Here is a 27,649-nt window from a genome sequence, read left to right as displayed (position 1 = left end):
CCACTGATGGCTGAACCTAGGTCCAAACAGTTAGTCAATAAGCATGTATTAAGTGTGCCGGGCACTGTGGTAAGCCACAGAATTACAAAGAAAAAGCAAAAATAATTCCAGCCTGCAGTTCCTCCGTTACATAGTAAACTCCTCGAGGACAGGGACTGTCTCTTGCCTCCTTCTGTATCCTCAGTGCTTGGCTTAGTGCCTAGCACGTAGGGATTTGATAATGTTTAATGATATCGATCCTGAAATAATAACAATTCCAGCCTTCAGAGAGCTTACTTTTTCACAAGGGAGAGGACGTGTACGTATCAAACATACCAGGCAACCTGGGCCCCCAGCAGAAGGCATTTGAGCCAAATCTTGGAAAAAACCAGGGGTCCTAAGAGACAGAGGAGAGCATCCCAGGCTTGGGCAAGAGCCAGCCTAAGGACATAGAGAAGGGAGATGGGGAATGAGAGGCCAGTGCGGCTGGACCCCAACATCCATAGATGGGGGAAGTGGAAGACTGGAAAGCTAGGGAAGAGCCAGGATGGGAAACAGAGGTGTTTATATTTGATCCTAGAGGTAAGAGGGAGACAGCTCTATCTCTCCCCCTGGCTTCAGGCTCAGTGTTCAGCTAGGAGTCCATAAAAGAGCCCTGATAGTGGGCACCTCTCCTAGTCTACTAGGCAGCCACACCTGTGATCCACAGGAGAAAGGGAGGCCTGCTTTTCTGATTTGCTTCAAATAATCACCCATTCAGGGGAATAAAGATCTCCCTGGGAAATAGAGATTAAAGTCAGGATTATCTCCAAGTTATCTCTCTTTGTACACAGTTATTTACACATTAGTTCCACCTGTAAATCCTTTGATTCACTCAAAGGTGAGTCCTTTGAGAGAAACTTCTTTCCCCACAATCCTGCCACCACCCAGGTGGGACCTTCCTCACCTCACACCTGGACATTTGCAATAACCTGCTATTTACTCTCCTGGTCCAAGTCTCTGTACACTCTGGCCTGTGCTTCGTTCATCAGACAAAATGATTTTCCTAAAGCACAGGTTGGGCTAGTCACCTCTTCACCCACCTCACTCATTATCACCTCCAGGATTAAATACTAAATCCTTTGTTTGGCATTCAGATCCCTTCAAAACCTAGCCCACCCCCTCCCCTCTCCCTCATCCCTTTCCAGTCTTCTTAAACCTTACATCCCACTTTGAAGACTTCCATCCAGTGACACTTGCCTCCTTGAAGTTACTCACAACCAGAGGTAGACTGAGTCAGTCATTCCACAAACATTTATTAGGCTCCTACTGTGGTCCAGGCGTCATACTAAGTACTAGAGATACAAAGAAAGGGTATATGCCCTGGCTAACATGGGCAGTCCTTGGCAACAGATTGGATATGAGAGGTGAGAGATAGAGTTGAGGATGATACCCAGGTTGAAAGCCTGGGTAACTGGGAGGATGGATCTCAATCTCTCTTAATTCTGGTGCCTTCCCTGTGTTAATTATATCCTATTCATCCTATATATAGTTTATACTTTTTATTTGCTTTTTATGTCCCTCAATAGAATTTTATGGGTTTTTTTGAAGGGGTTAAGCGACTTGCCCATAGTCTAAGTTAAGTTAAGTGTCTAAGGCTGAATTAGAACTCGGGTCTTCAGGATTCCAGATTCCAGGCTCAGTGTTCTATCTGCTGTATCTACTGTGGCACATAGCAGCAGCCTCTAGGCTTTTAAGAGCTTACTAGGTGCCAAGCACTGTACTAGATAAGGTTGCAAAAAAAAAAGGCAAAAATAAGGTCCTTGGCTCTGGGAACTTACATTCTAACTGTAGAGACAACAGTAAATTACTAGGTAATGTTCAGTATCACTTGGGGGTGGAGGTGGGAGGGAGCAGAGCCAGATACCAGGATACCTGTAACAGAAGGCCAGTGGGATACCCTGCTGCCCCAGTCCAGGAGCTGATCCCTTCAAGAAGGATACCGCAGAAGAGCAGAGAAATGGATGATTTAACAGATTGGCTGGAAGCTTCTTTTGACACACATTGGCCCAGGGCCTCTAGCCAAGTCATTGAACTTCCACAGTTCTCTAGCCCAGAGGTGCCACATACTAGACCCCACAACACTGCCAGTAAAGCCTGAACCAGATTCAAATGTCATTGAGAATTATCGGTCAAAACAAATGGAAATACAGTAAAACATAGATCAAATTACCTTTTAAAAAGAAGTCAAGATGCTGCCCCAGGGATCCTCATGAACTCCATTCATTTTTGAGTTTGACACTCTCATTAAGAAAAGCCTCATCTGTGGGTGAACCATATCAAAGAAAACATGAAAAGAGTCCCTTTCTATAAACAGAGAAATCCCTCTACCCTGGCTCCTTCCCCTCTTACTTTTAACCAGCATATGATTGCCCAAAAGATGACTACCAAGAGGACATCAGTAGTCGCTTAACCTCTCTCTGCCTCAGTTTCCTCAACTGTCAAATTAGCATAATAATAGCACCTACCTCCCAAGGTTGTAATGAGGATCAAATGAAATAGCATTTGTAAGGCACTTATCACGTTGCCTGGCACATAGTATGCACTTAATAAATGCTGATTTCTCCTTCTCCCCTCTCTTCTTCCCTCCCTTCTTTTCTCCCTCCTTTCCTTCCTTCCTTTTTTCCTTCCCTCCTCTCTCCCTTTCTTCCCTTCTTTCTTTTCTTTCCTTCTTTCCTTCCCTCTTTCCTCCCTGCCTCACTATTTTCCTTCCTTCTTTCTCTCCCCCCCCTCAAAAAAAAAAAACTCCTTCCATTCTTCCTCTGTTACAGTTGAGGGCCCCATAATCCTCCCAGTCACCCAGGCTAATAACCTTGGTGTCATTCTGGATTCCTCACTCCCATTCCCTCTACATATATAATCTAATGTCAAGTTTCATCATTTCTACCAACCCAAAATCTCTCCCCAAAGTCCCTTTCTTTCATCCACTCACATAGCCACCACAGTGGGTCCAAGCTCTCCTCACCTCATGACTGTATTATTGCAATAGTCTTTTTTCTTTAATGTAATTTTGTTTTTTTCAATGAACAAAAAACCACTTCAGGTGCTTGGATAGAGCACCAGGACCGGAGTCAGGAAGACTCATCTTCCTGAATTCAAATCTGGCCTCAGACACTTACTAGTTGTGTGACGCTGGGCAAGTCACTTCACCCTGTTTACCTTAGTTTCCTGGTCTATAAAACAAGTTGGAGAAGGAAATGGCAAATCACTCCATTATCTCCGCCAACAAAACCCCAAAAGGGGTCAGGAAGAATCAGATATAACTGAACAAAAACATTAGCACCTACTTCCCAGAGCTGTTGTGAAAATCAAATGAGATATTTAAAAAGCACTTAGCTAAATGCCTGGTACATGGTGGGTGCTGTATAAATGCTAGCCATTATTTATTTAGATGTGGACTATTCAGCAATGTATTAAGGGGTCCTCCCAGTCCCTCAGGCTGGTACCTTAGGCGTCCTCTTGGACTCTTCACTATCCTAGCTGCTGCCATCTCTCCAATACGCACCCTTCTCTCCTCTGACGCTGCCACTCCCCTGGTGCAGGTCCCATCCCCTCAAATCTGGAGTACTGAAATAGCTGCTGGGGGGGAGGGGGGTCTGCCTGCCTCAAGCCTCTCTCCACTCCTATCCATTCTCCATTCAGCCACTAAAGTGCTTTCCCAAAACCACAAGTTTGATCACATTACCTCCCACCTCAATAAATTCCACTGGCTCCCTATCACCTCCAGGATGAGATTTTAGTTTCGTTTTTGGGTTTTTGTTTGTTTGTTTGTTTTTAGGCAATTGGGGTTAAGTGACTTGCCCAGGGTCACACAGCTAGTAAGTGTCAAGTGTTTGGTCTGAGGTTAGATTTGAACTCAGGTCCTCCTGACTTTAAGGCTGGTGCTCTATCCACTGTGCCATCTAGCTGCCCCCAGGATGAGATTTTTAAAATGCTTTGTTTGGCATTCAAAGCCCTTCACAGCCTAATCCCCTTTTCCCTTTCCAGTCTCCTCATACCTCACTCCCTGACACACAGTCTTTGGTCCAGCTCTTCCATGAACAAGACCCTCCATCTCTCCCATGAACAAGACCCTCCATCTCTCCCCTCCAGACACTGTCTCTGATTGTCCCCCATACTTAGAACGCTCTCCCTACTCCACTCCACCTACGGACCCCCCTGGCTTCCTTTAAGACCCAACTAAAATCCATCTTCTACAGGAGGACTTCCACAGCCCCTCCTTTTCTAGAGCCTTCCCTCTACAAACTATTTGTTATTCGAGCCCTCCAAATCCAAACAGCAACAAAAGGCAACTGAGGCAGGTAACAAGGGGCTAAAGGTTTTAATAGATCTTGGGAACTCCTGAGGAGCTCTCAAGTGCTAGGGAGGTCTCTCCAGAATCGGGGAAACATCTATGATTGGATAATGGGGATGGGGACTCTTATCACTGGCTAAGGGCAAGTCCACCAACCTTTAGGCCTTTCTTAGCAGGTTTCTACTACAGGCTTCTTCTACCCACTAGCAGTCATTACCGACCAACATGTTAGCAGTATTCAGGGGCTTCCCAAAGGTCATAAGGCCCAGTCAGCAAGGCCTTGGGCCTTCTACTTGCTGGCAGTGTTCTAGGGCAAAGGCGTAAAATGCACGTTTATGACAAGTCATCTGTGGTTTTTCAAGCACAGAGCTCATAGTACACTCACAGGAGGTGGCAGTCATACAGCAGACCTCTGTCCCTACCCTCTAAAACAAATTAACATAGGCCTTACTAACACAGTATAGATCTATAAAGTATAAATCTATTCCCTAACCCAAATATAAGTAATATAATCATCAATACAAAGTGGGCAAATGAATTTTAACCCACGTAACTCTTATCCTAATAGTGTTAATCAAATCATGCTTAATGCTATCATACCTAACTGGCTTCCACAATCACTGATACCCATCAGTCACAATGAATAAATACTGATTGCCTCGAGTAGGAATGTCAAAATTATCTTCACACCTATTTATCATGTATATCACTTGTTTGTATGTATTTGTTTGCATGTTGTCTTCCTTAGTACATTATTAGCCCCTTAACAGCAAGGACCCTCAAATGTCTCTTCTTTGAACCCCCCTTATTTTCAATAGCAGTATTAAGGAATGTTAAGGGGTCTCCTTAAGAGTAGGCACTTAATAAATGTTTATTGATGGATTATTATTGATTGAAGGCTTTATTTTGAGAGGTTTCTTAATTTGGATAATTGAAGGATAGTGGGAGAGGCAGATTAATAAAGAAATTTATATATTTTCAAAATTATGTATTTTAAGATTATATATTTAAGTGTTTGTGGGGCAGCTAGGTGTTATAGTGGATAGAACATCTGACACTTCAAATCCAGCTTCAGACACTTACAGTCTGGACAAGGCATTTAATTTCTGTCTACCTCAGTTTCCCAATCTGTAAATGGGGATAACAGTAGCATCTACCTCTAAAGGTTGTAAGGGTCAAAACAAATAATATTTGTAAAGCACTTGGCACAGTGCTTGGCACATAGTAAGCACTAAATAAATGTTAGCTTTTATTACTATTAAAATCAATATTTATTATGCTAAACTTCTATTTCAAAACTATATTCTAGTTATTGATATTACTTTATTACATATTACAATAAGATATGTATTCTAAGAATTTCAAATATGAAATGTGTAAGAATATGCATTTCAAAATCATGTTATATATTTGCATCATCAAATTTACATATTTATAATATATAACCAAATCATATACTAAGTGCATTCTAAGAATTTTATATTTGCTCATTTCAGAATTATATATTATGTATTTGCATCATTAAGTGTTTCATTATGTTTATATATTTGCATTATAACTTAATAAAATTATACATTATATATATTCTAAGAATTGTGTACTTGGGCATTTCAACATTATATATTATATTCATACTATTCATTTTATCATGTACATGTATTTATATTGTACTATAAAATTATTATATACATCATATATGCATATGGAATGTACATATATGTATTCTAAGAATTGTATCTTTGCTTATTTCACATTTATTATAGATTCACATTATTATTTTATATTTGTTTATAATGTATAATAAAATTATGCATATGTATTCTAAGAATTGTGCATTTCACATTTATCTATTATAGATTCATATTATTGGTTACTTTATTGTATTTATGATATAATAAAATTACCATTATATATGTATTCTAAGAATTGCATACTTGAGTATTTCAAAATTATATTATTATGCTAGTTTTAATGTTGGTTATTTATACAACCATATGAGGTTCATATTCTAAGAATTATATATTTATATATTTTTAAAATGAGATCTACTTCTGTCCTAAAGGGCTAAAACTTAGCCTGGGGGCAAGAACCTGAATGTGCCCAGGCCAGCTGCGGGGGGGGGGGGGGGGGGGGGCGGAGGAGACTCAAGGGGAGGGGGGTGGAGTGGGAGTAACTGCCGCCCCGCCCCCGGCGCTTCCGCAGGCCCCGCCCCTCCCGCAGCGCGGCCCCACCCCCTCTCCAGTCTCCGCCCTCCCCGCAGCCTCCGCGGCCCGTCCGTCCGTCTGGGCCGTGGCTGGCTGCCGTCTGTCCGTAGTGCGGCTGCGCCGGGGCGGCCCAGGCTCTGGGGCCCGGGCGGGCAGTGACTCTTTGTCTCAGAGGCCGAGAGGCAGCGAAGGGAGCAGGAGCGGGAGCAGGAGCGGGAGCAGTAGCAGCAGCAGCAGCGGGAGCAGTAGCAGCAGCAGCAGCAGCAGCAACAGCAGCGGCGGAGGCCGAGCAGGAGCAGCGGCAGCAGCAGCAGGAGCAGCGGCAGCAGCAGCGCAGACAGGCTCGGAGCGCAGCAGCCCGCGGGGGACCCCAGCTGCCGCACATCTGGATCCTCGGAGCCCCGCCCAGCGGCGGCCCCAGCAGCAGCAGCAGCAGCAGCCCAGGCTCCGGCCCCGCGTCAGCCGGAGGAGGCCCGGCGGGGGGCCGCGCAGCGTTTGTGGGGCTCGGGGGAGGGTCTAGGGCTCCGGGAGGGCTGTGCGGGTGCCGGACCCGCCGACGAGAGGAGGCCTGAGCCGGGCCGAGGGTCTCCGGCCGCCCCTGCCAGACCTCGCCGCTCCGCCCGGTGCTGTGTACAAACAAGGACAGCGGGGGCTGGCGCCTCTTAAGGTGGACTTGACTGCTTAAGGTGGACTGGCCCCTGTGCAGGGGGGGCGGCGGGGGTGGTCCTTTTTCCCTCCCTATCCCCTATTTTTCATCTTTCCCCCCCTCTTGCATCAGACGCTCGCTGGATTCTGGCGCTGGGGCCGAACCGGGAGGACTTTGACCATTTCCCCACGGGGCTCGATCCTCGGGGTGCCCGGAGTTAAGAAGCCACAGAGAGAGAAGACCGGGAGCAGGAGGACAGACCCCAGCCCCCCAGCCCCCTTCCCATCCAGCTGCCAACAATGCCCCCCACCCATTTGTACTTAAGGGGAGAGCAGCCCATGGACCGGGAAGTGGGGGAAAGGAGCCACAGGCCCAGCGACCCCGAGTTCGTGGGAGCCCTCCGTGGGCCTGGCCAGCCCCGGGCTCATTCGTGAGCCTGCCCGTGCTGGAATCCGGCCCCTGGCTCCTGGCGCCCGCCGCCTGCTCCTGCGTCCAGCCCACGTCCACAGCCTTCTCTTCCTCGGACCCCCCACCAGCTGCGTGCCGGACGCCCCCAAGGGGATGGAGACAGTGGGGAAGTTTGAGTTCAGCAGGAAGGACCTCATTGGCCACGGCGCCTTCGCCGTGGTCTTTAAAGGGAGGCACAAAGAGGTGAGAAAGGGCGTGGGGGTGGGTTTGCTTTGGCCCCCTCCCCCTTCCTTCCCGGTTTCAGCCTTCGGCACCCCAGCCGGCCGGGGAGCCTGTGGTTGTACCCAGAGATGCCGAGTCAGCACATTTCCCCTGGAGTCGGCTTGGCCACGGTCCCCCTCCCCCTAGCATTCCCCCCTCCTCCATAAGGGTTTAGAAGAAAGCCAGAGGAGAGAGGGCTTTGACGTTGTGTTGGTTATCCTTATAGTGCGGGGGCCCGCAGCCCCAGTGAGTGAGGGGTAGCCATCTGTGCCCCAGCTCTAAGCTCAGTTTTCCCCTTGGGAAAGGGCACTGCCTCCCCCTTTCCAGACAATGGAGAACTTCTTTAAGAAGTAAAATTCTTCCCAGATTGGCTTTTTTTTTGGGGGGGGGTCGAGGTGGCTGTTGGTGGATCCAGGAGGAAACCTGGGCCAATGGGATCATGTTCTGACAAGTTTGGGCACCTGCCCCGATGGGGGCTGGGGGCCCGAGGCCCTTGACCAAGCTTGGAAATGTGTCTCTCTGTGGTTGGGGCCTGGTTTTCCAGAAATGGGGTAGGCCCTCCTGAGCCTGGGCTCCCTGAGAACGTGGGTCTTTGGGTTTCAGAAACATGATCTGGAGGTGGCAGTCAAGTGCATTAACAAGAAAAACCTGGCCAAGTCTCAGACCCTGTTGGGGAAGGAAATCAAAATCCTGAAGGTGAATGGAGGGGCTTGGGAGAATCTGGTGGCTTAGTTTGTGGGTGTATGTGTGTATCATATATGTATATCTGTGGGGGAGGCTAGTCGGGGTCCTGGTCCCAAGTTCTGCTCCATTGTGACCTAAAAAGAAGAAACACCTGGGTTCAAATAGCCCTACCACTGCCTACCTGTCTGTCCACTTGGCAAGTTAACTTCTGAACCTTCATCTGGAAAATGGGGCCAGTGCCTTCAGAGCTTTCTTTACGGGGTTGGTTATTCAGTCTGTCGGTAAACAATTTAATATTCTCCTATATTGACTGACTGAGGGTTTTTCCCTATCCAGCGCTTTGCATGCCTTAATTGTGCTATAGACATCTATTTATTATCATCATTTAATCTGTTTTTAACCTCTTCTCCTTTTCTAGGAATTGAAACATGAAAATATCGTGGCCTTGTATGATTTCCAGGTATTGATTTTGATTCTGTGGCTAGTCTTTTGTTTTTTTGAGTTGGGGGGGAGGGAAGCCTCTGGACCACATACTCTACCCTAAGGAGGGGGCAGGTCCAGGCCTGAGCTGATCTCTGCTGACTCCACAAGATGTTTTGGTGCCCACTTGGCCTTCCTGGAGCCTCCAGCTGCCGTGGGCAGCTGTTCCCTGGCACACTAGAGCCCGGGGTCTCTTGAGGACTTTCGGGTGCGTGTCTGGCCCCTTTTCCTGGTGCTAGTCAGGGGCCTGGCTGGGGGCCCTCAGATAGAGAAGGCCCTGAATGGGGCTTTTCTCCAAAGCCTCATGGGTGGAGGGGGGGGATGCTGAAAGGAGCTTCTATCAGCCCACCTGGACTGTTTCTTCTGGGTCTTTGAGGCTTGAGGGGCCCCGGCTGGGGGGGGGGCCTTTAAGAGAGCCTCAGCTGGGCTCTCTTCTGTTTGTTGACATTGCTCCTGGAGGCTGGCAAAGGTCCAGCCGCCTCTTTGCGTCAGAGTCTAAAGCGAGATTCCTTTATGGCCAGGCGTACCGGGATCAGGGGCTCTGCTCCTCCCTCCTGAGTGTCGTCTCCAGGGCTGTCCCTCAGAGGCCAGACTACTTTTCCCACGGTGCCCCTCACCCAAGGGCCAAGGGGGATGTAGCGGGAGGGCAGGGGCTCTTTGTGCCCAGGCCCCAGTTTTTTCTTTGGCTTGGCAGCTCAGGAACCTTGGACATGCTTGGGGGTGGGGGCAGAGGGGCAGGGGTCGGAGATTGGGGGGGTTTGGATCCTGCTGTCAGAGTTGGTACCCAGTCTAGGGATCCCAGAGAAGGGATTGGAGGCTTCGGTGTTTGTGTCAGTGACAGCTGGTCTTGCTGACTAATGGTTTTGAAACATGTTTACCCAGGACGGGAAGTTTCCGGTGCCCCAGGTTGGACTGGGCTGTGGTGGGGCGAGGCTGGGGGATGGGAGGAGGAGGCCTCCTTTTGTGCTGCTTTAACCGATAGGGGCAGCCCTGGTAAAGATCTCTGTCTGAGAAGGCTGGGTGGAGCTTAAGAGGAGAAGGGCCAGGGTCATGGGCTTGCAGATACCTGGAAAACTGGGGACAGAATACACCATGTCCCAGGCAGCCTCGAAGATGGGGAGGGACTTCCTGCCCACCCCCTCTTTCCTCCCTCTGCCCTGTGCGCAGCTCCTGTTTGCTCTTGGGGAGGGGGCTGGGGTGGCTCAGGCATCTCATAACAGGTGTGTAACAACACAAGACAGATTGAGGGGGAGGGGAAGGAAGGTTCTATATTAACCTTTTCTTCCCTGGCTTGCTGCTTTTTTCCTGTGAGGGAGAAGGAAGAGTTTGTATTAGACCTGGATCACTGAATAGAATCAGACTTACAACTGGAATGGGACCGTAGAGGCTATGTAGTTCCACTTGCTTATTTTACTGATGGGGAAACCGAGGTCCAAAGAGATCAGATTTTTTTTGGTCAAGGTCATACATGTAGCATGTGATACTTCCTCTCTCTGGCTTTGGGAAGCCCAGAATGATTGGGTTTTGGGGAAAATGGCCCCCTTGTTGTGGAATCACTGTCTTTAGTTACTTTTGAGGTGACTAGAATATTAGACAAAAATAAAAAATGAAAACAAAACTCTTGTATTCCCCATTACTTAGCTGGACCTGGAATTAGGGAGGCTTGGATTACATTCCCACTTCAGACACTGAACTACTTGTGAGACCATGGGCAAATCATTTCCGCTCTGGCCCTCAGTTTCCCTACCTGTAAAATGGGGAGATTACCTTTATCTACCTCTCTATGGGTTATTAGAAGACTCAAATGAGAAAATGCTAGACACATGTCCAATATTTATCGTTCCTCCTTTTCCAAACCCACTCCCTTGGCAGTAGCAAGGAGGGGGGGAGTCCAGAATCCTCTCTCTGGGTCAACCTGATTTTTCAGAGGGTAGGGAGTTGGAAGGGATTTGTGTTCAGTTTCAGCAATGTTTGACTCTCTCTGTGACTCCTTTTGGGGTTTTCTTGGCAGAGATCCTACAGCGGTTAGCCATATCCTTCTCCATCTCATTTTACAGATGAGGAAACTGAGGCAAACAGGGTGAAGTGTCACAGCTAGGAAGTGTCTGAGGCCAGATTTGATCTCAGTTTTCCAGGTCCAGAGTTATCTCAGCACTGCACCACCTAACCGCCCAGAGAGGGTTTTGATCATCACAATTCCTTTTTACACAAAAGGAAATCGAGGCTTTAAGGAAAGAGGAAGGGCCTTGGCTCAAGGTCAGAGAGGTAGTGTGTTTGGATTTTAAATCCAGTCTTGTCCCGCCTCCAGTCTTGTGACTTCCACACCTGGACATAAGACACCAGCCCTCCCTTCCTTCTGAGCCTGGGGAAGTACTTAAGAGAAACACAGGTCAGGCAGGTGCTCCTGCTTGTCCCCCCAAGAGGGGAGGCTAGCCCCTGGGTTACCCAGACTGACCCCACAGACACAGTGAGGAATGCCCAGGTTTCTGCTCCCATTTCTGGGCCTCCTCCCTCATCATCACCACCATCATCATCATTATCGTTGAGCCCCAGTGGTTCTGGATATTAGGTTGAACTATCATAATAGGTGTCATTTATATTTTATATATATGTATATATGTGTGTATATATATATATATATATATATATATATATATATATATATATATACACACACACATATATTATGTGACTCTTTAAGGTTTACAAAGCGTTTTCATCCCCCCCCCAAAAAAAAAACCTGAGAGGCTAGTGATTGTGATTTTTATTGAGCTAAGAGGTTAAGGTGAGTTGCCTAGGGTTACACAGAGAGCTAGCTAACAGGAGTGTGTTGGGATTTGAACTTACTCTCCCCAAATGCATTGTTCTCCATTATTTCTTGTTTGCTTAATTTAGCAAAAAAGGTTGATTTAGGGGCTGAGGCCCATCAGTACCCTCTGCCAGGGCAGTGTGGAGTAGAGGTGGTGGTGCCCTGGCCATAAGCTGGATATACAGTGGCTGTGGTGTGCCCAAGCTCCTGGGGGATTCTCAGTGGTGGCTGAATGAAGGCTCTGCCCACCCCTCTCCCCATCCCTGTTCCCATCTTTAGTACCTGGGTAGGTCTGTCCTCTGTAAGAACAGCTCCCTCTGGAGCCAGAGGCCCTGGGAGCTGGGGGATCCCCAGCTCTGACACCTTGAGGACTTGTATCTCCACCCCCAGGTAGGAGTGGGTGGGGTGGGCGGGAGCATAGGCTACCAGTGGACTAACCCCACCACAGGGACACAGCACCTGCCTAACCTGTTCTCCCAGCACCCTGGGAATTCCTCAAGATTGCAGTGACTCACAAGCCTTTTGCTGCATAGACTGGAATGAGAGAGGGGGTGTGTATGTGTGTGTGTGTGTGTGTGTGTGTGTGTGTGTGTGTGTATACATACACGTGTATGTACACACTTGGGGATTCTAATTTTTTGCTTTTCTTTTGAAGGCTGGAGGGGAAAGTGTGAGCTCTTCCTAACCCCATTTTCCTCTTCCTGTGTTTAAAGAAAAAAAAATAACTCATAGACTGATATCAGAGCTAGAAGCTTGTAGAGGGGATCTAAGTGCTTTCCCATCTCATTTTGGGTTAGGTTTGCAAAGGCTTTTTCCTGAGCTCTGGTTTGAATAGCCTTAGGACTGTTGGAGGGGTGTTCTGGTAGTCAAGTGGTAGCCCTGGGTAAGGGCCTGGCTTGAGGCCAAGCCAGAGGAACCCTGAGGGTGATGGGAGGTATGCCTTGGGGGCCTGTAGATTCCTGACTTGTAAGGTGAGGTGGAATCTGGGGGCTCTAGGGCAGCTTTTGTCTGAATACTCGCCCCTTTCCCCGTAGGGAGGAGGGGTTGAAAGTAATGCTTCCCTCATCCTCTCTACCACCAGTCTCCCCTACCCTGCCTTTCCCCCACTATGGAACATATCCCATCTCCCATCTTTGTGACCTTGGGGCAAGTTTCTCTGGGCCTTGGTTCCCTCCTGTCTATAAAATGAGCCAGTTGGACCTTCCAGAGCTCTCTTCCAGCTCTACACCTGTGATCCTTATTTTGAGAGACAGTGTGGTTAAAGTATGTGCCTGGGAATCAGGAAGATCTGAGTTCAAATTATGCTTCAGACACTTTGTGACCTTGAGCAAGTCACTTAACCTTGGAATCTACCTCATAGGGCCCCTTGTAAGGAGCAAAAATAAGTAATGTGGAAACCCTAAAGAGCTTTATAAATATGAACTGCCATTATTATTATTAACATTGTTGCTCACAGGCAGGCGGGCAGAGGCAATAAGGCTGAAAAAAGGTTGGTGCCTGGTTATGAAAAGTTTTTAAATTTCAAGTTATGTCAGTTCCCAGTAGACAGCTCTTTGTTCAGTTGTTTTTCAGTTGTGTCTGACTCTTAGTGACCCCATTTGGGGATTTCTTAGCAAAGATACTAGAGTGGTTTGCCATTTCCTTCTCCAGCCCATTATACAGATGAGGAAACTGAGGCGAACAGGGTTAAGTGACTTGCCCAGGGTCACGCGTCTAGGAAGTATCTGAGGCTGGATTTTAGGTAGGGTCTTCCTGACTCTAGGCCCCAGTGCTCTATATCCCCTGAGCCACCTCGCTGCCCTTAAATTCCAAACAGTTCATATTTGATCCCAGAAGGGAATCACTATCTGGAGTGGATAAAGTGTCATGGCCATACCACTGCCCCCATAACCCAGCATGCACATCTGCACGTGTTGTGGGTCTATGTGCAGGCCCTAGACTGACACAGCAGCCCCCTGGAGCCAAGAGCTGATGTGAGCTCCCTGAGAGGAGGGACTAAGGCTTATTTTTTCTGGTGTAGGGGACAGGTTGGCAGGGACCCTCAGAATTGGGAGTATTGGGTCTTTTTAGAAAACAGCTGAATTGGGGCTAGCCTTGGGACCTAGACTGTGCTTCCTAGGGGGTAATGGCTACTAGTCCTTGTCTGAGGCTTGGCTGAGGTGGGGCCCTAGTACCATGTTCTCGGGTCCTGAGGATAAGAGCGTCCAGATTGTAGTTTCTCTGGGGGAGTTAGGGGCTGGTAAGGAAGGAGTTAACTAGGTCAGATGCTCTCTCAGGCCTACGATCACCAGACCTGGCCTTGGCTTCTGGGCTGGGAGATCCTATTAGTCAAAGAGACTTAAGTCTCCCAGAAAGAAAAAGGGGGGCGGGTTGGCAGGCTTGGTGTCTTCAGTTGTGTGTGTGTGTGTGTGTGGTTCTGAGGGGCTGGAACCCCCTCTCAGTTAGGTTTGTTAGCAGGCCAGCTACTGCTATGGGGTCTCTGTGTCATGGGAGTGCACAGACTGTTTTATTTTACCCCCGTGAATGGTGTAAACCCGATGTGGAAAAGTTTAGGAAAGTCAAGTATAAGTGATCATGGGCTTATGCCCCAGTTGAGGTTATATGACCCCTCTTTTGTCAATGGAGGTCATATTTCCTGGGGCGAGTTGTTTCTCTGGTCCTTAGTTTGCCTATATGTAAAATGGAGTTCAGAATTCTTGGGTGCTACCTACCCCCCAGGATTATTGTGAGGAAGAGGCAAGTGTGGTATGGTAGGTAGGGGTATGGGTCTTGAGTCAGGAGGACCTTTTCTGTAAAACAAAGGGGTGGGATTCCAAGGCCTGTAAATCTATGATCCTGGCCTTGGAAGTAATGTTTTTCTATATAAATTATATATAAGCACACACACACTATAGAAATGACAAAGGTTTTTTTTGGTAGTTTGAATTATTAACCCTTTCAATGTCACCAAGATTCCATATTTGTGTGGAAGGCTGGATTTGGGCTCAGAGGACTGATCCCAGGTTTGAATCTCAGTTGTGCCACTTCCTATACTGGTCACTTCAATTCTCTGGTCCTCAGTTTCCCCATCTGTGAAATGAAGGGATTGGAGTAATTGACTCCAATTGACAGGAAGAAGTAACTTCACAATATATAACTTGCAGAGACCCCCATGGTACAGTTCCGGAATCCAGGAGACCTTGGTTGGAATCTCAGTCTCTCATGTTTGCTTCCTGTGATGTTTACCACTTGTGTAAATTTGGGCCTCAGTTTCCTTTTCTGTAAAATGAAGAGTTGATGCTTTTTTTCCATCCCTTCCAGCTCTACCTCTATGATCATACATAGGCTAGGATCAGATTTAAGCTTCTAAATGTGGGGGCCAGGACCTGAACTTGGGTTTCTTGGCTATTCTGACTTCATTGAGTTATCTCTTATTAAAGGTCCACAGATAAATATAAGTAAAATATAGAGCACATGATTTTGGTGTGTGAGGGCTAGAGGGTGGGGGGGAAGGAGGAGACCCCATGGGGCACGTTAGTTGTGTGTATTGTAAAGGGTGTAAAGGGTGGGGGGGGGAGGAGTGCCTTCCTGGCATGTGGACCACCAGTGCAGAGGCATGAGATGGCAGGTGGAATGTCATTTATAAGAGGTAGCAGGTGGGGGGCAGCTAGGTGGTGCAGTGGATAGAGGACTGACCCTGAAGTCAGGAGGACCTGAGTTCAAATGCGGCCTCAGACCAAACACTTGACACTTACTAGCTGTGTGACCCTGGGCAAGTCACTTAACCCCGATTGCCAAAAAAAAAAAAAAAAGGCAGCAGGTGGGTGAGTTTGATTAGAATGTAGTCTAATTGAGAATAGATGGAATTTGGGATTTTTTATTGTTGTTTTTAAAGTTCCCAGGGGTCCCAGCCTTAATTTAGACCTTGAGAAAGAAAGGAGTGAATGGTTCTTTTAGGTGGCAAGCCTGAAGATTGTGGCGGTCCAAGCCATGCCCAGGCCAGGGCCACCTGTTGCCTCCCTGGGGGAGGTTGTTCAAACCAAATTTAGCAGGATGTGATGAAACTTGATGCTCCGGCCCTGGGCAGGGCAGCTCTGACCCCTGAGCTCTTCCCCTGCCCAGGGACCCCTTCCAGCCTGAGAGGAGGCCTGTGCTTTGAGAGCGTCGGCAGGAGACGGGAGAGGAGTCGTTTCTGGTCCGCCATGCTGGGATGCCTCTGGTTGGAGGGAGGAGGGGGATAAGTGCTCACAGCCATTTGGAGATGCCCTAAGGAACTAGGAGAATAGAAGGGCTTCTTATAGTTAGTGCCAGGTGTGAAATGTAGGGTAGAAGGAGGGGGAGTTAATGAGGCCTGGACCCTGAGGGGAGGCAGGGAGGTAGACAATGTGAGTTGCCATTCTTTCTGCTTGGCCCCTTGGACCTCCCAGCCAAGAGCCTGGGAGGGTGGTTGCTTGCTGGCTGCCTGACATCACGGATTGGGGGATTTGGGTCGCCAGGCTCATTCTTCTTACCACTTTGGTCTCCCCAGGACCTGCCTTCCCAGCCTCTGCAGGAGCCTTCTTTTCCACTGACCCTGGCTGGGGAGAGGGGCTCTCTGGGCCCTTGCCCTATCTTCATGATGGTCCCAGACACCTCCCCTCCCTACTCCCCACGTGAATCATGGTGAATTCTTGGGTGGGGGTTGGGGCCTGTGGCTGATATTTCCCTTACTAGTGAGTAGGGGAGGGGAAGTGGTGGCTGTGGTGGTTAGGATTTGGTCCCTTGCCCAGGTCAGGGGGTACACTTCAGATAAAGTAGAGCCTGGCCCAATGAGTAGCCTTGCAGAGCTTAGACAACTGCGGGGATGTGGCCCAGCCTAGGGTCTGGAAGGAGTCCAGCACTTTAATTGACTTAGACCCTGTGACTAGAGGCGGGGATCAAACCAAGCCTGTGGAGACCTGTCTTGCCAGAAGGCCTGTGTAAAGGCTGGAGAGGCCGAGTGGGAGGTAGGGGGCTAAGGGGCTAAGCATCTGAGGGAGGTGCCTACTAGTTAGCATTTAATCAGCAAGCATTTATTAAGCACCTGCTGCATGCCAGGAATCTGCACCTGGGCCCCAGCCTTGCCAAGAGGTAGGGGGAGGGGAAGCAACAGGATGAGAGTGTGGAGTCAGAGCTAGGCCTGGCTTCCTTAGTATCCCCAGGCTGTCCCAGAGTGAGTGAAGCTTCCCACCTTCCAGAATCACTGACCCCTACAAGCATTGTTTACCTATCTGGCCCTGTGCCTTCTAGCATAGGCACAGACCTTCCTTCCCTTCCTCTCTGAGCAACAGGGAGCAGGGTGGTATCAGTGTGATTGATCAGCTCTGTCGTCTCTGGTCCTGTGTGTTTGGGGACCCTCCCAGTGAGAGCAGATGGCTAGTATCTACCTCTCTGCTATCTCTCTGCAGCAGCTGGCTCCTGCATGATGGGGGAGGCTGGGCTTAAGAGGCAACAGGGCTGCAGAAGGGGAGGGCCTCTGTTGTTTCTAGGAAGCGAGAGGAGAGCCTGGCTGGGTCTGCATGGGACCTGAGGACAGGGCCTCCAATGGGAGAAATGAGGTTGCCTCTGTCCCCGAGAACAGGGACCTGCAATGTCTGCCTTCAGATTGTAAAGGCGGGGGGCATGCCTCATCTCATGTCTTAGAATCACAGCATTCTCAGTTGGAAGAAACCTCAGACTAACCAGCCCCCCTCATTTACAGAGCACCCCTAGCCCAGGGAGTTTTAGGTGACAGGTCACAGAGCCAATTTAGGACTACTGTTTCACCACATCTACCCCTTTCCAGCCCAGGTTTCAGTTTGGTGAGCTTCTCTGAGATAGTTCTTAGTTCTAGGAAGATGTAGTCATTTTTCTGTGCTCAGACCTTGGTAGGGTCAAGGACTTGGGTTACCCTCCAGGGAAGTTGAGAGGTGAGCTCCCCTGAAGCCTGGATAAAAATACCTGAAGATTCTGAAGGGCATATTAAAAAGGCTTATTCCCACCACGCCAGGTCCAGAGTCAGGGAATCCTCCAGGAGTACAGGTGACTTCTCCTTACAGTGTCATGCTCTCAGCCTGTATGAGGGTCCCAGGGATATGTAAACAAGCTTTTATTAAGTGCCTAGGAAAGAGGCCTGTCTGGAGGAGGCAGCCTTGGCTCATTTCAGGGAGGGGAGAGGGATGGTGGTAGGGCAGAAGCTATCATTTACATCACACTTGGAAAGCTTTTGAAGCACCTGACATGTGTTAACTCATTCGATCCAGATTTGGGACAGCTTGTATGTGCATAGCAGAGAAGGAAATGGCAAACCACTCCAGTATCTTTGCTGAGAAAACCCCAAATGGGGTTGTGATGAGGAGTCAGATGTGACTGAAAGATGACCCACGTATGTGCATGGAGGTGCCTGGCCGGGGTTCCAGGGCTGCAGGGTCCAGTTCAAGGGACAGCAAACAGTCTGGTACATTGAGACTGGAGAGTGTTTGAAAGGAAGGAAGCGGCATGAACTAAAGCTGGAAGACTTGACTTCAGCTTGTGGAGGGCCTCGTACCAGGCTCAGGAGCTTGACATTTTATCCTAGTGAGCGGCAGTGAGCTGCAAAAGGTTTGGGGGCAGGGGAGTGCTAGTCAGGCCTGCCTCAGAGGCCTGTGCTCACTGTTGGACAACTTTATAGAATACGGTTGGAGAAGGGAAGCAGAGAGACCAGTTAGGAGCTGTTGAAATAAACATTTATTAAGCACCTACTGTGTGCCGGAACCTTTACTAGGTGTGAAGATGCAAAGACAAGAACAAATTGCTTTTGCCCTCAAGGAGCTTATTGCTTATGAGGTAGTTTGGAAACAAGCACCAGGAAGTGGGACCAGGAAAGGCTTCATAGACAAGTTTTGTCTTTTTTTATTTTTTTCCATTTTTTGGGTCAATTTAGTGGATGAGAAGTAGAACCTCAGAGTTGCTTTAATGTGCATTTCTCTAATTACTAGTGATTTGTAGCATTTTTCCATGTGGTTGTAATTCTTCCTTTGAAAAATGCGACTTCATGTCCTGACCATCTATCAAATTGGGGAATGGCTCTCATTCTCGTAAATTTGAATCCCTTCCTATATTTTGGAAATGAGATGTTGATCAAAGAAGCTGGCTACAAAGATTTTTTTTCCCCCGTACTTAACTGTTTCTTGAGTTTTAAGGTGAGGGAAAACAGATTCCAAAGACCTTGAACCAAGGGTGTTGGCTATGTGAATGTTGAGAAGGGGTTAAAGATTTTTGTGGAGGTTGTATCAAGAGGATTGACAACTAAATATATGGGGGGGGGGTGTCCAGGATGACCTTGAACTTGAGTGTCTGGGAGGGATGGTGATGGAAATAGGGTAACTTTGAAGGAGAGTGGGGAAGATTTACATAGAAGATATTCCTGAAAAATTGTGTAAAATATATTTCAGTGAACTGATGCCTTTGAAGAAATTCATTAGTGTTTGGGGGCAACTGGTACAAATTATACACAGCTGGGTTTGAGTCCTTAATTTGCTAGGTAATGGGGTTAAGTGACTTGCCCAGGGTCACACAGCTAGTAAGTGTCTGAGGCCAGATTTGAGCTCAGGTCCTCCTGAATCCAGGGCCAGTGCTCTATCCACGGTGCCACCTGGCTGCCCCTTGAGTCCTTACTATGACTGATGATCATGTCACCTTGAGCAAATCACTTAAAATGTCCAGAAATCAGTTCGTTTAGCTCTCTAGACCTAATTTACTTATCTGTAAAGTGATTGGGTTGAACTAGAGATCTCTAAGTTTCTTTCATTATGTCTTGTGATCCTCTAAATTGATAAATAGGGATAAAATGTGGCTTTGAGCTGTTGTGAACAAATTTCTTTGTAAATTGTCAGTCCTAGAAATAAGAGCTACAGCTATTGTACTTTGTCTAGTTAAAGGAGAAGGAACTTTCCCTACTTTCTTGGCTGTTCCCTTCTTCCCCCCACCCCACCCCAATAATCTATTCTTTGAATTCAAAATTTTCTCCAAGGGCTTAGGGGACACACCATCTTCTAGGACCTAGGAGCTCCAGGGGTATAGATCCAGGATGAAGGATGGTTTCCTGGCTGGGGGAAGGGGGCAGGAAGGACCACGGTGTGCCATCCTTTACCCCCCAAAACCTTGGGTTACATCAAGAGGAACTGAGATAGGGTGATAACCAACATTCTGTGCTTATCCAGCCCCATTTATTCAGTGCTGAGTGCCACAGTTTGAGAAGGCTATTGATAAACTGCAGGGCCACTAGAATGGTAAAGGACCTTGAGTCCACACCATGAGGATGAGAATGTTTGATTGGAAGGAGGTGAGGCCTGGGTTCAAGTATTGGAGTGAATTGAATGTCGTTGTAGATAACATGGATGAGAGGTGCAGTATATCAGAAAAACCTACCTCCAAAGAGCTGGAACCGGGTCTCACACCCAAGCCCAGTGGGGAGAGCCAGGGCACGAGTGAAAAGTTGGTCACGTAGCAAGAACCGAACCGCACAGTACTGGGAACAGCCTGAGTTCTCCACTGGAGTGCTCAGCGTGTCAGGAGAAGGGAAACTTTCCAACGTATTGGGGGGGTTCTCAGTTGGTTTGGCCAAAAGTCTACATGAGATAGTCAGGCATGCAGGGGTTATATGAACCAGTGGAAGGAATTCCAAATAAACGGGGTTTTGTTTGTTCAGTCATTTCAGTCGTGTCTGACTATGACTCCATTGGGGTTTTCTTGGCAAAGATAGTGGAGTGGTTTGCCATTTCCTTCTCCAACTCATTTTACAGATGAGGAAACTGAGGCAAACAGGGTGAAGTGACTTGCCCAGAGTCACACAGCTTGTAAGCGTTTGAGGCCAGATTTGAACTCGGGTCTTCCTGACTCTAGGCCCAGTACTCTATCCACTGAGTCACCTAGCTACCCATCTTGCAGGAGTAGCAAGAAAAAAAAGCAGTGAGGGGTATGGTTTGAATTTAACAAGTTTGATTGGAACAGCAGATAAAGTGGGAGACTAGAGACTTGGGAAGCTGCATTTCCAGTCATAAGAGCTGGGTTCAAAATATACATATATAAAATGTATGCAAAATATACATTATAGCTGCTTAATAAAAGCTAGGTAGTTCAATTGGCTAATCCAGGCATCTCCCCAGCTGTCCCCTAGATGATGGGATAAGAGACCTCTTTCTGGAGTATTTCGATTAAAGAAAAAAGAACATTGCTTAGGTATTAAGAGTTCTGTTCCTACCCTGTCACCCCACCCTGCCCCCAATGTCAAAGGCTGGAGCCCACTTGTCTGGTATGTTGGAGAAAGGTCTTGCACTTAGGTATGATTTGGATTCAATGTCCCATTTCGGTATCTTTTAGCTCTGAGATTCTGTGACTTTATCCAGCCAGTATTTACTGTGCTTGCTGAGTGTTTGAGTGGGATACACAAAAAAGAAAAGCGTTGCCTGTCCTCAGGGAGCTTATAGTCTCTCCCCTGGGCATTAGCAGCCTGTTGAGGCTTGGCTTGGTTTCTTTTGGGGAGGAAGGAAGGAAGAAAGAAAAAGAAAGATTACCCGTTTCATCATTTCCATGGGTGGGGATGAGACTGCGGTCAGGACCAGTAACCACATCAACCCAGGTTTCCTCCTTAGCCCCAAAGATATCCCTGTGTCCTGTCTCCTGCTGAATGAGCGATTTGTTTTGGGGAAAGGGAGGAGTAACTCAGATGGCCTGATTAATAACCCCGCCTCTTGGCTGGTCTGGGGAAGAGGAGGATGGTCATGGGCAGCTAAGAGCTGGAAAAGGAAGATACTTTGGGGACCAATGTCAAAACTCATCGTGTGTGGGCCAGCTGCATTTTTGGCAGTTTTGGGTGGGACAGGTCTAGGGGTGCTCATCCAGAACTGTGACCCCAGCTCTTAAGACATTCCTCCCCCAACCATATTTCTTCAGGGCTTCTGGTCTGCAGTAAGTGAGATCGGATGAATGATATTAGAGCTATGTCCAATAAAATGTGAGCTGCTTGTAGTGGAAGACTTTCTTTCCCTTTTTTTGGTCTTTCTAGGGTAGTGGATGTGGTGGGAAGGTCCTCACTCTGGGGCCACTGGTCAGGTTCATATCCTGACTGACATTTACTGTCTTTATAAGTTTGACCAAGTCACTTAAACCAATGGGGGGCTGTTTTCTCATCTGTAACATGGGGCTGGGGGTTATAGGTTGGACCTCTGAAGTCCATTTTAGCCCTAGATCTGTGGGGATCATCATAAGCTCTTAATAAATGATTGTTGAGTTGGGATTAAACAGCAGCATGGTGGATTCAGGGAAAGGCTTTTTGAGTGGGTATCCACATGGCTGGTGCTCCGGTGCAGCGGCAGCCCAGAGGGTGCTTTACAGTGCCTCCTTTGGGGAAGTAGTCCTAGGCCAAGCAGAGACCGTCTTGGGGGGGCCAAGGGTCTTTATTCAGCCAACAAACATTAATTAAATGCCTACTGTGTGCCAGGTGTTGGGGATTCAAAGACATGAATGAAACAGTTCTTGCCCTCAAGAAACGAAAGGCTTTGCTTGGTCATAGGCTTCCTCATCTCAGACTCTACTGTGTATTTCCAGCCCCGTCCTTTGGCACAAGTGATGCTGTAAATGTAAATATAGCCAAAGGACCAGCTTGTGTATCCTCATTCTCTCAACTTCTGACCTACTATACCCCTGCAACCCCGAAGGCAGCAGAGGCCTGGGGAGCTCCCCACCCCAGTCAGGCCAGGCCCTGATGCTGGCAATGTCATTCATGGCCCTCCATTCCTTACTGGAGGGATCTCATCTGGGCTAGGGGAGCTACCAGGAATCCCACCCCAGATCAGACAGGACAACATGTGGCTCCTGTTAACCATCCAGGATTCAGTCCTCCTTCCCCAAAACTTTCATGACTAGCTGCCTGGGAATATGTGGGGCTCTCCTGGGTTCCCTGGACTAGCCTTACTTAGCAAGAAAGTAAGAAAAAAGATGCCCAAGGTTTAGTGGATTATTTTGTATGTGAGCCTATGGATACGTATGTCTGCATGGTCTTTCCTTCAAGAATGTCAGTAGTTATCTGAAAAAGCATGAGGTTTTTTTCTTTTTGTCCTCCTTGTCTAAAATGCAGACCTACTCCTCAATCTTGAGATTAAAAAACAAGCATTTATTTTCTTTTGTTTACTTCCATCCCCCCCCAAATAAAAGGGCGAAAAACCCCCCAAAACCCAGTAACAGATATGTATACTTAAGCAATACAAATACCCACGAGGTGGTTAACTGTCTTCATCATCAGTCCCTTGGAATCAGAGTAGGCTGCTTGGACCTGAAAGGGGCTTCGGAAGGAATTTTAGTCCAATCCCCTCATTTTACATGTAGGGAGACTGAGGACAGATAGTTTAAAGACCTTGGGTCAAGGTCACATTGGTATTAAGAGACAGAGCTGGGATTCTAGCCCAGATCCAAATTCATTGCCCTTTCTACAGGACCAGGGTGTCGTCTCTCTTTGACTCTATCAGCACATGACTGCATGCACGTAGCATCTGTGTATTTTTATGTTTGGGGATGGAGAAGGATTCCGAGAGCTTAAGAAGGGAGGCCCAAGTCCTACTGGAGGTGGGGCCTCCCTGATACCTAGGGCCTGGGAGTGACCATTTAAATAAAAGGGGGTGGGGCAGAGATGCCAGTAGAATGCCCCACTGGTATCTGTGGCTGGTACAGGCTCAGAGCCCGCCCACTGCTGACATGGTCCCAGGGGCCTGACTCACCCTTGGTGTGGCACTGACCTATAATTTTCCTGGCGTCTTGCATTAAGGAAGCATTGAAATGGGCTGTTCCCACAAACCCAGGGAGGCTGCCTAGGCCTCTGGAGAGGCCGGTCCTCTCCCTTCATTGGCTGGGGAGCAGCCCCAGCTGGCAGTCCTTGGCTGGGGGTCTCCCTTAACACTCCCTTGGCTTGAGGACTCATAGCATCTTCCTCTCTGTGGTGTTGGAGGAGGGGGGTGGCTTTTCCAAAGTCCTCATCCGTTGACCACCAATTATTTACTTTTGTGTCTTTCAGGAGGTGGCCAGCTCTGTGTACTTGGTTATGGAGGTGAGCCCTTTGGTCCTGGCCCAGTGGCAGTGGGAGAAAAGAGCACTGTATGAAGCTGGGCCTCTTCTACTACTAGGAGGAGCTGTCAGGATGGCATCAGCTCAGAGCTGGGAGGACCCTGGTAGCACAGCATGTCTGGGAGGAGCCTTAGAATACAGACTGTCAGAGCTGGGAGGGCCCTTAGAACACAATGTCAGAGCTAGGAAGGCCTTTAGAACATAGGATGTCAGAGCTAGGAAGGCCTTTAGAACACAGACTGTCAGAGCTGGGAGGGCCCTTAGAACACAGACTGTCAGAGCTGGGAGGGCCCTTAGAGTATAGACTGTCAGAGCTGGGAGGGCCCTTAGAACACAGACTGTCAGAGCTGGGAGGGCCCTTAGAACACAGACTGTCAGGGCTAGAAGGTCTCTTAGAGCACAGAATGTCAGAGCTAGGAAGGCCTTTAGAACACAATGTCAGAGCTGGGAGAGCCCTTAGAACATAGGCTGTCAGGGCTGGGAGGGCCCTTAGAACACAGGATGTCAGGGCTGGGAGGGCCCTTAGAACACAGGATGTCAGGGCTGGGAGGGTCTTCAGAACACAGAACGTTGAGCTAGGGAGGGCGCTTTGGAGGTTTTACAGATGGGAAGCTTGTGTCGTGACCACCTGAGGTTGACTTTTCTCTTCTCTCTTTCAGTACTGCAATGGGGGTGACCTTGCTGACTACCTGCACTGTGAGTAACTCAGCCCCACTCGTTAAGAGGGCTCTTGGGATTGAGTAAGCGTGCCTGTAGAGCTGGGGAGGGATCTGGAGTGAGGTTTGCTGAGGATTGCCCAGCTAGTGGTTTGGATTTACCTGGTGAACTGGTAGTGAGGGCCTGGAAGTCAGACAAGGCGGAGTTCAGATCCCTCCTCAGGTACCTGTTGACTGACCCTGGATGAGTTGTTTCACCTGTGTGTGCTTAGTCCTCTTCTCTGTAAAATAGGAATAATAAGAGTGGTGGCCTTTCCAGCATTGTTGTGGGTATCAGTGAGGTAGCATTGAATAGTCAGGAAGAGCTGAATTCAAATCTGTCCTCAGTGCTGTGTGACCCTGGACAAGTCCCTTAACCTCTGTTTGCCTCAGTTTCCTAATCTGTAAAATGGGGATAATAATAGCACCTATTTCCCAGGGTGGTTGTGAGGACCAGGTGATACAATAATCACAAAGCACTTAGCACAGTACCTGGAGCATAGCAAGCACAGTATAATCCTTAGCTGCATTTATTAGTGTAAGTAAAATGCTTTAGCAAACCTTAAAGAGTGATAGAAATGCTACCTGCTTTCCTCAGTTTGGCTTCTCTGTCTTTGCCTTTTTATTATTGGCCAAGGAGGCCAATCACAGGCAGAGAGAATAAATTATTAATAAGATAATTTCTGACCAGAGCAGATGTTTTGGCCATGGAGAGAGAGGGAAGGGAGTGTGTTGGGGTCTAGAGCTTGGCGAGGGTGGTTTGGAGTGGGGAGGGATGAGGGGTGGACCAGCTCAAGGTTAGGACACTCATAGGCCCAAGGTCACTTCTCTCGCCCCAGGGTGGTCAGGCCCTGAGGTTTGCGGCCTGCCCCTCCGGATCTTCTTTGGGGACCCTAAATAAAGCGGGGAGGCATCTCTCCCAAGGTTGGGTGCTCCTTAGAAAGGTGTTTGGATTACTCTTGCCTTTATAGCCGGTGTTGGTGAGAAATGGGGGCTTGCGTTCTCTGGTTGCTGGGCATGACAGGGGGTATTAGTGGGGTAGCTACCAGGAGAGGGGGAGGCCTGTAGGAGCTCCAGAAAGCAAGCCTAGAATGAGAACCAGGGGTGTGGGATGCTGGGGGGAGGGAGCAGGGCTTGCTAGGAAGAGAGTGCTGGCTTTGGAGAGATCAGAGATGTCCTGGGTGTTTACACCTCACGTCTATCTGTTCTTGGGGCAGAGCAGGTCATAGTGTTCAAGCTTGTTTCCTCTCCTGTGTAGGGGAGATGAAAAGTCTTATGCTCCCAAACTCACTGGCTTATTTGTTGCAAGAACATGACAAAGCCCTTCATCTTAGATTCGGATGCTCTAGAAATGTGAGTCGTGTTGGTGATTGTACCTGAAAGAGGCACTATCTGAGGCCTCAGATGAGGCAAGTTAGCACCTTGCCCCAGGGTCATCCATCCACTCAGGGGCTGAGGCACTTAGAGGCTCCTCATTCCTAGACCTGGGTCCCTGCTATATCTGGCAGGGCTGAACATTGACAGATGGGCCAAAGGGCCACTCGCTGGGGTTAGGCCTCCTCCCATGTACACATACACTTACATAAGTGGTAGGCAGTCTGTAAATATTGGGGTTGATTGAAGGTGGTCTCTGATCAGTTAGCACGCCAGCCCTGGACCTAGCCCCCTGCTTTGTTTATTTTTCTCTTTGTCTGGACGGACTGTCTGAGCTCAGAGCTCAGCTCCATGACCTTTAGCGTGCTGATAAGCTTGTGTCCTCAGGGCTCAGTAAGGGGGCCGGCATAGCTGAGCTGTCCAGACTTTCCAGCCAAGTGCCCAGGAGGCCCCTCAGGGAGGCAGATGGCTCTTCCTCTCTAGCCTCTCCCCCTTTTCTCTGGGAGGCCCCTTCTGATCGATCTGTCCCAGAGCCATTGTTTGCTCTTTGTGGGGTGTGATGGAAGGATTCTGATTACAGCTCTGAGCACGGGTTGTGGTCTGGTGACATGCCATGTGGGCCTGGGTGCACGGCTCAGCTGTATGTGGCCATGCGTGCATCTGTCTACTAGTACCAGCCTGTGCACCCGTGGGCAGATCACTTCTTCCTCTCTGGCCTTGGATGTACTCATCTGTAAAATGGGGGAAGGAATCCCTCCCCCAGAGAAGCTGGTATGCAAGAAAGAACTTGAAGGGAGCAGGAGAAGGGGCCACATTTAGTGTCTAGGTAGCCCAGGGTTAAATGCTAATGGCCTGGGTTCAATTCCTCCATAATCCACTTAACTTTTGCATGTTTCCAAATTCCAGTCTGAGCTCCCTGTTTCTGTTCTGGTTATAAGGGGGCTTGGAGGAGAGATACTTTGGTGTTGCCCTCCCCCCACTACTGGCAAAGACCCCCTCCCCCAACATGATGGGAACCATGTCTAACTCGGAAAGACTTCTTCTAGGCATCTGGGCTTTGGGGGGTGGGGAGGGCAGCTGACCCGGTTTTGTCCCTCTGCCCTTGAAGTGTCTTCTGCTGAGTCTAGAGGACCATAGATTGAAAGCTGGGAGAGACCTTAGGGGTAATCTAGTCAGCTTTTTCATTTTACATATGGGGAAACTGAGTCCCACACTGGTTAAATGCTCATCCCCAAGGTCCCACAGCTAGTAAACGTCAGAGGCATGGCCCTGTGATGCCAGGACCATTTCCACAGGGAAACAAGCTGGTGACCACGGAGGCTGGCAAGGAAGGGTCATGGACAGACACAGACACACACACTCACACATTCACACACTCATGCATGGCTGTTCTTTTTTTTGTTCCTGAGTCCCAGTGGTTCCAGGTTTCTCTGGAGGGAGGAGAAACTGTAAGAATTTGCTCTCAACCCTATGACCTGAATGCTAGAAAAACTGAAATTTAGCCAAAACCAATCCTCACATCAGAAAAAAATGTGATGTTATTTACCATGTTCCTGCACCCATGGACCTTGAGAGCAGGAGGTTTAGAAGGGGGAAGGTGTCTTGGGTCCCAGAGGATATTTTTAAACAGATTTCTTAGTTCTTGTAATTTAATTTTTTTTGTTATGAAGTCACATCATTGAAACAGCATTTCAGTGTACAGAG

The 27,649-nt window shown here is 48.4% G+C and overlaps 1 protein-coding gene across 5 annotated transcripts in view; it reads left to right on the top strand.

Moving 5' to 3' along the window:
* Nucleotides 1–6,602: 6,602 nt before the first annotated feature.
* The window catches only part of ULK1 (unc-51 like autophagy activating kinase 1), a 58,609-nt gene continuing 37,562 nt past the window's right edge, over nucleotides 6,603–27,649 (top strand). For 4 of the 5 annotated variants that reach the window (XM_021004325.2, XM_021004323.2, XM_021004326.2 and 1 more), the window contains exons 1-5: nucleotides 6,603–7,813; nucleotides 8,435–8,527; nucleotides 8,934–8,975; nucleotides 23,827–23,859; nucleotides 24,536–24,572. In XM_021004325.2, coding sequence (XP_020859984.1) covers nucleotides 7,724–7,813; nucleotides 8,435–8,527; nucleotides 8,934–8,975; nucleotides 23,827–23,859; nucleotides 24,536–24,572 — 295 coding nt within the window. In that variant the 5' untranslated portion in view covers nucleotides 6,603–7,723. The remainder of the gene's footprint in view (nucleotides 7,814–8,434; nucleotides 8,528–8,933; nucleotides 8,976–23,826; nucleotides 23,860–24,535; nucleotides 24,573–27,649) is intronic. The other variant, XM_021004327.2, reaches the window with a different exon arrangement.

Source organism: Phascolarctos cinereus, unplaced genomic scaffold (genome assembly GCF_003287225.1).
Source record: "Phascolarctos cinereus isolate Bilbo 61053 unplaced genomic scaffold, phaCin_HiC Scaffold_4;HRSCAF=312, whole genome shotgun sequence".
Lineage (NCBI taxonomy): Eukaryota > Metazoa > Chordata > Mammalia > Diprotodontia > Phascolarctidae > Phascolarctos > Phascolarctos cinereus.
This window is presented reverse-complemented; position numbering and strand designations above follow the sequence as displayed.